General features: G+C 30.2%; 1 protein-coding gene across 1 annotated transcript in view; it reads left to right on the forward strand.

Annotated features, from left to right (window-relative positions):
* LOC106466048 overlaps positions 1 to 9,773 on the forward strand; it is a 31,934-nt gene that overhangs the window by 17,750 nt on the left and 4,411 nt on the right. Inside the window, exons 4-9 of the mRNA XM_022394003.1 lie at positions 609 to 897; positions 2,313 to 2,507; positions 3,073 to 3,395; positions 5,560 to 5,673; positions 7,143 to 7,305; positions 8,329 to 8,398. Of these exons, the coding sequence (XP_022249711.1) occupies positions 609 to 897; positions 2,313 to 2,507; positions 3,073 to 3,395; positions 5,560 to 5,673; positions 7,143 to 7,305; positions 8,329 to 8,398 (1,154 nt within the window). The remainder of the gene's footprint in view (positions 1 to 608; positions 898 to 2,312; positions 2,508 to 3,072; positions 3,396 to 5,559; positions 5,674 to 7,142; positions 7,306 to 8,328; positions 8,399 to 9,773) is intronic.

Below are 9,773 nucleotides of genomic sequence, written 5' to 3' on the forward strand. Positions count from 1 at the left end.
CCCTCCTGCCACATCCTCTCTTTCAGAATTTGTTGATAGTTCTCTCTTATGTTTCATTATATATATATTACCTATAACCAATAGAAAGTCAAGGTTTTTATCTATCAATTGATATGTTGTATAACATTATGTTTTGAACAATTAGATGTCAATTTCACTCATAGTACCAATATCATTCCCATGGAAAAGTTAACGACTAGCTTGAATTATTTGTTGCAGAATGAAGGAGGATGTAGAAGTTGTAAAGATGATAGATACATCAGCAGATGTTTTTTGTTTTATTTGTATATAAGTGGTAGTAGAGATAACATCAATTGGTGAATAATAGAGTGATACCATATCATAATCGATTTATTGCGTGTTATGTGGACATTAGAAATAAGATCAGGTTCTATTTGTATTGTGTGGACAGCAGAAACGATGCTCCCTCAAAATTATGTTACTGTGTGTTGTTTGTTTAATGAGGAGATTAATACATCAGATTATATTTCATTGTGCAAGTTTAGGAAGATATGTTTTTACTGTTGAGAGATTAATGTAATTTGCAATTTAAAAGTGGAAATAAAACTCACTATTTTACAAGTAATGTTTTTAACTCTGTTTTATAGGTGGTATAGAGCAAAAGTACAGCAGATTCTGTCCAATTCTTCAGATAATATGAATAATGATGATGATGATGATGTGCGTCTATTTTTTGTGGACTTTGGAGATGAAGGTAGTGCTAAAAGAAAAGAGATCTTTAGAATTACTGAGAAACAACTTTTGCTTCCTGCTCAAGCTATTGAGTGCTCACTTGTAAACCTTGTTCCTCCCCACGGTGGTTGGAGTGAGCAGGCTGGTGATGCATTCTGGGAAAAAACACTGGATGATAATGTGAACAAACGATTAATTATAAAGGTTTGTTTTGTAGTGTTAGTGGTAATTTAAATAGAACTCTTCTTTATACTTTGCATATGAGGTTATTTTATAATAGTGTCTCATTTTCTACACTGTGACACACTAAATGTACTTTATTTACTAAATATGTGTCAGGATTTTTTACACACAACTTATAAAATGGTGAATGTTGGAAGTATGTTATAAAAGTATATGAATGAAAATATTTTGGTACTGTGTTTACATTAAAATGAATACGTAGCAATAGTCAACAGATAAATACTTCATTTCTTTGATTTTTATATTATTTGATGACAGCATTATCTACCTAGCATAATATAAAAAACGTTTACATAAAGAATATTTGTTAGCTACTTTAGAAGTAGAAGAATAAAACCAGAAGCTAATAGCTAAGATATTCCTTTTTTATGTTTATTGTAGTGTTTACTTGACAAATTTTTATTTGTTTTTTATGTTGTTATTCCATATGTCACTTATATATATTGCGAACTGTGATGTCTGTCTAAGCATTCATCTGTCTCCCGTTTATGGTGACCGCTTCCTTCACTGTGTTTGAAAAGCTGCACAAGCAGGCAAGGCTCAACATTCACTTTTGAAATGACAGGAGAACAGGCAGGAATAATGTTGATGTCAAATTTTATTTTGCAAGCAGGATATTCTACATTAAATTGTTAGGAATTAATGACACTGTGATTTCTTTGTGGGACAACAAAGCTATTTACATAAAATTACAGAAACTGATTTAGGCTGATAGACTAGGGAAGTATAGTTTGAATAATCTGAATGACTGGTCATTCTTACAGATGGAAGATGTATGTAGTCCAGCAGCAATCCTGTCCATAAATATACATCATATGAGTCATACAAATCCATCACTCATAGCAAAGGGGCTAACAGATTACTGTCATAAAAATATCAAAACAAAAAAAAACAGATGTTTGGACCTTTCTTAATTTTTTAAGTGTTCAAAGTTTTCATCTAATAACTTACATATAAATATCACGATTAACTAAAGCTTGAAAATTTGTATTTTAACCAGCAGCACAAGAAAATTGGGAAATCATTCTTTTTAAAGTATGTTAAATCTTTTACTACTTTTAACTTAATAAAAATTTTAAACAGAAAATTTTGACGACTCCCAATATAGCAAGCTGGAGAGTCTGAAACAGGCTGAGAACAGAAAGGAATGTATAAACATAATTAATGCTATGATTTGATTTATTATAAAACTTTTGTTATACTACTTTATCTTCTCTTCTATCATAAAAAATACACCGAGTCAGATCGTTTATTCCCAACAGCAACAACAAAAAGAAGCTTTAACACTAAATTAGAATAAGATATGTTACTGTAATATAAGTTGCACCTAATTGTAACTCACACAATCAATAAAATGATAAAATTGAAAAATTAAGGATACATGTACATTATATCCCTCATTAAACGTGATACAAATTGACCAACTTTTGAATACCTACAATGTATGTTTATATGACACCGTTACACAGAAGGACATCGATATTGCAGAAGAGTTAGTGAAAGAAGGCTGGGGTAGACTAGCAGATGTGCAAAACTGTGATGTTAACCAGAATGGGAAGATAGAGAATAATGTAAGAAATTTGTTTTTTGATAACTGTCTTAACAAAAAATACAGTTTAGTTGCTTTGCCAAAAAAAATTAAGACTGAAGACTCAAATTGAGGATACTTTTATTATACATGTAGCAGAGTCATTCATTATACACTCAAACAATTAATTAATCGGTTAAACAATGCTGAAAATGTTTACTAGTAACACTCGTAATGAAGAAATGTAAATTCTTAATGATGTAAACTTTACATTATTGCAAATAAAAACATCGGTTAATTATTACGCATTGTGATTTTTGAAATTAACTTATTTATATGCGAATAGTTTAAAATGGCTAAACCTATGGGAAGAAGGAATACATTGCTTTGAGTAGTGATTTCATTCCTATTAAAATTGTTCAGCCCAAAAGTTGGATAAAATTCTATCACTATATTTACCATTTGTTTATTTTGTAGATTACCATGCTTTAGATGGAGTTGTTTTTTTTTTTATTCAAGAATAAGTTGTATTAATGTTTATAGCTGTCAATGAGCAACTACAATACTGATATTGATGGCCGAGTGTAATTCATGTTTTTGCATGTCAGCTCAATGCAGACCTGTCAAGTGAAACCAACTCTGCAAAAGAGAGTTCTGGTACAGAAGAAGACTTATTGCATGAAGAAAGTGAAGCTGCTGGAAAGTTCCTCGGTTTCATCGCCAAGAAATTTATTGATGGTATTTTGCAAAATTCCAAGTTGACTCAGTCAACAGATGAAGAAGAAGAGATTGTAAAACAAAATCATAATCCATCAGTTTCAAGATCTTTTAAACCATCATTATCTTCTCCTTCTGCATCCAAAGACAGTCCATCTTTGTCAATACCTAGTGATATACCTCCTCTGGTGGCAGTTGAAGGAATAACAAAAAGGTAATTGTTTGTGACCTTAAGGTTTTGTAATATATTGTACAGTTTTTAATAATTAGTCTAATTTGTATCATTTTTAAATCTGTTGACATATAGTATACATGAGCTTTCATTATATGTCACAAATTAGCAAATTGAGTTAATTCCTAGCTATATTTTAATAAGAATTGTTTAATGATTATGTTTATATCAGATAAGAGAACATTATTGTTATTGATTTATTTTCCTACATAAGAATAAGCTATTTGTTATAAATTTTAGTTGTAACCATTATTATAATTTATTCATGTAATACTAATAAGAAAAGTGAGACTTTCCTTTAACTGATCTTTTTTTTTGTTCTTATGATGTGATTATAAAAGTTATTTTGTGGCTCCAGTGGTTAGCATGCTAAACTATGGAGTTGACCATGGTTCATGTTGTGTTACCACTAAAAAAGAAAAAAAATCATGCTCCACATTTTGGTGCCATGGGAGCATTATAAAAGTGATAATAAAATCCCACTAGTCAGTCTGACAAGAGTAGACAGTGGATGGTGTGGACTATCTGTCTTTCCTCATCAGTCTGACAAGAGTAGACAGTGGATGGTGTGGACTATCTGCCTTTCCTCTACTCTATCACTTTAAAATTATGAATTAAGTAGTACAACATCTAACAAACAAATTATTGTGATTTTCTTCAAGAGTGAATTATATTTATGTTGTTTCATACAAGCTATGTTCAGCATTTGAATTATATGTTTACTATATATATAGTAACAGGTTATGTTTAAAAAAACACCATTTATGTTCATTGGTAAATTTTCCCCAAGTGGGTCAGTGGTAAGTTTGCAAACTTACAATGCTACAAAATTCAAGGCTCAGTTCCCCATAGTGGAGTTCAGATGGCCCATTGTGTATCTTTGTGCTAAAACAAATTGTTCATAAATATGTAAAATAGAAAACACAGGAAAAGATCCCCATTACATATCAGTAGCTTTTTTGGTATAGGATGTTTAACTGTGGGCTGTATTCTTTGTACAATATCTGGAGTCGTCGTGGTTCATGAAAAGAAAAGTGTTTCTCTAAGAACCCATGAATGAAAGCAGAGGAGATATATCATCCACACCATATCTGTCATGGGACTTTTCACACAATACCAGGGCTTATCAAGTTAGCTGGAATATGGCAAACATGTAGTGGTCTAGACAATATATGTTGCAAAAAATGCTTATACAGTACCTGCATAGAGGGCATGTGAGGGTTGGTGTAAAGTTTTGAAAATTAGATATTGCTGAGGACAGTTGAGTGGGGTATATAAAGAATGGAGCAAGCAAACACAATGCTAGATGGCAATGATGAAGATTGAGAAATAGCTATTAGTGTCAGTGGAGATAACTTTATTTGGAAATACATTTTCAGTTTAGGAAAATGATAGCTTGCAAACATTTTTGGTTGTAACTGAAAAGCAGAGGTTAGGTACTTAAAAGATTTGGAGCTCAGGCCTATAGGTGTAGAAATTTTTGGCATTTTGGTATGATATTAATCATGGTTTTCTATTCTGATTTTTCAAGACACCAACTAGGGATTTGGGGCACTCTAAATAAAATCAGGGCATGAGCCCCATGTGCCAGTGCCTAGCGACACCTCTGACTGAAAGAAAGTATATTCTACTGTCAGTTAAAGCTAGAAAGTGTGTTTTTAACATTGTACCGTAAAAGTGTAAATTGATTTCCTTTTGACTCATAATGGGGATATTTAAGCATGGCACCATCAAAGTGTAAATGAGATAGTGTTTTCCCCTTAAGACCGATAATGGAAATACTTTGTTTAAGCAAAGTAAAGTAGAAGTGCTGATGACTTTTTGTTTTAAATTTAAGATTGTTCGTAAAACTTTTTGTCCAACTATATAATTAAATCCACAGTATGTCAGTTCTGAATTTCTTTCTAAATTGACTGGTACAAAGGAAAGATGATCGAAATATAATACAAAAACTCAAAAAATACATGTATGAAACAGATTCCTGGACACTGTTTCATACTAACAGAGCATGTGAGTGAGTTTTATTACACTTCACAGTGCGTATTAAAAAAATTTACTGCTTCAACACAAACAGTTTTTACACGCAAATTCTTTTTCTTAATGAAACCTTAGAATGTTTTCAACAAAGAGTCTTTTTTTTCTGCAGCTTTACTCCACACATTTGTTGGTGGCAGAACAAGTCTCATGTAATTGTGACAGTTCAGTTAACAGGTGTGAAAGAATACGACTTGACGTTATCTCACACACGTCTTCAGTTCTGGTGAGTTCTGTTCTTCTAATGCTGTTTCTTTTTTGTGTTTTATATTAAAATGCTCGAGTCAAAACAGCACGTTGTTTTTAGCATAAGTTATATATTACAGAATACATTATAGAATAAAGATCAGTATTAAATAATACTGACAGCCATGTGTTTTTACACACAAGGTTTCAAATAAATGGCTAAGCTAACAAAACCAGATACTCAAGTATGAAACAAGCTGTCAGCATGTTGAATACAGATACATTTTTGAAGAAGTAAAAAACTGTAAAAGGTATTTTGATAAAAAATGTGTAATTAAGAATGCTAATTCATATTATCAAGCACAGTATAACATGCAATTGTTAAAGTTTATACATGGAATTCCAATTACTAAATAAAACACAATAGTCAACCTTTATTATAAGTTTAAATTCTGTAGTACTACCTAATAGGTGTTAAAGTTATAGACCACCATGCAATGAAAAATCCCCTATAAAAGTTGAAAATGTAATTGTAACTGATGTGTCTTTTAAAAAAAAGTGATCAAAATGGAAAATAAAAAAGTTCTTATTGTTTAAACAATCAGAAGATAAAATTAGAGATTGAAATTATAACTGAACTGTTACAGTTGAGGGTGATTATATATATATTTTTAAATGCAAGTTAAAATACAACATTGGCACACTGTATTTTGTTTTCAAGACTTGCATCTACAAATGCGTCTATAAAACATTAAAATGTTAAAAATTTACATATTGTAAATAATAACCGAACAGTATCTAAACTGTTTAATAAATAGTTAGATATATATTAAATTTTGTAAGTATAATATACACGTATTCAAAAAGCTGCAATTGTAGAGTCTTGGAATCGACAAACTGAGCAGAATAAATATTTTGATCAAAAGAAAGTAAAAAATAATTTTCTGATTGGCTGTTAAATTACTTTTTATTTCTGCTTTTGGAAAAAATATTTTGAACATATTAAGTTTGAGAAATTAATATCACTGTTACACTGTGAAAAACAACAAATCAAATGTATTAGTATATCAAAGTTAAAAACCAAACAGTTACTCAGTATTAATCCACTAGGCTCATGAGACTAGTGTTTCAGATCAGCAGCTGCTATTTCTAAATTGTCCTAAGCTATCAGGTCTGTGGTAATCTATGTTCTTTGCTATCAGGCTTGTAATAATCTTTGTTTTTAGCTATTAGGCTTGTGATGATCTTTGTTCTTAGCTATTAGGCTTGTGATGATCTTTGTTCTTAGCTATTAGGCTTGTAATAATCTTTGTTCTTAGCTATTAGGCTTGTGATAATCTTTGTTCTTAGCTATTAGGCTTGTGATAATCTTTGTTCCTAGCCATCAGGCTTGTGATTATCCAGAGTCCTGCTACAGAAATTTTCATTTTTTATAATTAGTATTTTCTGTTATACCTAACTGAATGATGATATATAGTTCTTTTGTAAATTCTGTTTTTCCTTTTACAGTACACAATGGGAAGGCCGTTTATACAGATTTGATGAAGAACTGTTTGCTTCTATAAATCCAAATGGTTCAAAGGCCAATACCAGTGATAAATGTGTCATTATTGAGCTTGAAAAGTCATCTTTTGGGGAACGTTGGACTCGACTTGTAAAAACAATTAAAAAGGTAAAGAGAATTCTAAATATGGCTAGATGTTATCTAATTAATGTATCTTCAAGTAAACAGTTTGTTTGCTAAGTACACTTTTAGTACACAAAATGATATTCTGTATCATGATGTTTGGTTTCTTGTTGTATCTGGTTTACATCTTGTCTTGATTTTTGTGGCCACTTGTTGGTTTTTCTTGGTTAGCAAGTCAATGACAAATGATTTTCTGGTTATAGATTTACATATTGTAAACTATGTGGCTCAACTTCTAATTACCTACATTTCAAAAGTGGAAGTAAATTTACCTAATAGCAGTACACACTCAAAAAAATCTTATTCATGTGATAACAGATGAGAGAGAATTATTAAAAATGATCATAATGGTGTAATGTGTTCTTTTATTGGGTGGATTCTTTTTAATTATTTGGTGAAAATAATGCCAAATCCAGTCTATATTTATTTCTTCCTTAACATTTGCTACAGGCTACTATCACTTGTACATAGTTGCAGGCATAAGTTCATCAATAATATTGTCACTTTCAACAAAACTCTATTTGTTAATGGTACTATGACCAACATACAAATAAACATTAATTGATCAAGTAACTGAATACATGTGATAGTTAATGCTGATCTGAATACTTCACTTCTCGATCATTGAACAAACTGAAAACTAAGTGCTTCACTGAACGACTGGCACTCTACTAACTGAAAAACTGGTCTCAATGCTTCACTTATTCTCATACTTATAATATAGCCTTATTTCTAGATATTTTGTTAAGTTTCTCAGTTGTTAACATATAAGAGAATTCTAGGATTCTGTGACTACTTTTATAAACTTATTTGATTTTAACATCATACACTTTCTAGCAAACATCCAAATTAAAGTAGTGAAAATATATCTTACAACAGTAAAGCTGTTAGTTGAATTAATTACGTTAGCTTTTTGTTGCTTCTTTTTCAATGTGATTAACGAACCTTTACTTTAAAATATACTAGCAAAAAAACATCCTCATTGTGATGTTTTTGTTTCCTCTGTAGAGATCTCACATTCAAATAGACTTTGATCATTTGGACACCAGCAGCTCTGATGAAGATAGTTTTGTAAAAGGTAAACTTGGTATGGTTCTTATATTAATTTATATCAGTAGCCTTTGGTTAATTGTTGTATTAAATATGAAGGGTATAATATGGCTGTGTACGAGCGTGAAGAATGGTATCATCTGAAAATTATTTATAATGCTAATACTTGATAAACATATAAACTTAACCTTTACTTTTAACTATTTTCTGTTAATGTCATATTTATGTTTCGTGTTAAAATATAATCAGAAATAGATGATTCTTACTATTCTGTGAAAGTTAGGTCATATAATATAGGGCACGTTTATGTGAGAAATATGTGAAATGGTCTTTAAAGAGGTATTAACCAGGTGATATTCTGGTATCCTTTATTTATGGTTATGCATGGTGCATAAACCTTGATCTTACTTTTTAAAATTATTTCATTGATGGTGATTTCATGAAAAAAAAAAGAAAGTTAAATGGGATGTGTGCTTTAAGGTATGAAATGAAATAAAAAACAAGGGAACATTTAATGTTTTATTTAAAAAAATACCATTGCTGAAAACAAGAATATGCTTACATGTTAACTACAAAACACAGAATGAATTTAAACCAATTCTTTATCGTGTAAGAATTGTAATGGTAACTTATTTCGTAAGCTTCAGAGCTTAAATAAAATAAAAAAATCTCTCTTCTTAACAATGAGATGTTGAAATAAAGTTTGCCCTGTGTGTTATAGGTTATTGCTTTAATTATAATGAGGAAAACACTAAAAGTAAGTTGAATATATAAGTCAGCTGTACTAATAATATAAGATATATATTTTGAATAGTTATCTTTAGTTAAACCAAGGTTTTAGTGGAACTTTTTGGTAAAGCTACTAATTATTTAGCTATTCTTTGAGTATGATTAAGATTGAAGCCAGTTTTATATTGTATACAGTTGTTGAAATTAAATAATAACAAAGTACCCTGTTATGTAAAATTTAAAACTCATTTATTGTTGTATATACAGAGTATAATATATATAGTTACAAAGTTTAACTAGCTTAGCCTGGCATCATCAAGTATAACAACTACAAGAAGTGAACTTCTGATTTAGATAATAAAAAAAGCTGAATACGTTGTTATTTGAATGTTTGAGCTTAACAAGACTGCAGAACATAAAAAAACATGTTGCGACTGGTCAAACAATTAATTCTATTTTTCTTAACATATGTTTGAAGTTTATTAATATTTGGATTAATGAACATGCTACAATTTTTCTTTTGACATAATTTCCAGTATTATAAATTAATCTGACTGATTTCCAGTCGTATATATATATATATATAAGAAAATAGCTATTAGTTTGTTTGACCTACTTTCCACTTCTTCCTTATTGTTTTGCTAGTTCTTAGTTAAGCCAACAACCAGTACAAA

This window comes from Limulus polyphemus, unplaced genomic scaffold (assembly GCF_000517525.1).
Source record: "Limulus polyphemus unplaced genomic scaffold, Limulus_polyphemus-2.1.2 Scaffold2133, whole genome shotgun sequence".
Lineage (NCBI taxonomy): Eukaryota > Metazoa > Arthropoda > Merostomata > Xiphosura > Limulidae > Limulus > Limulus polyphemus.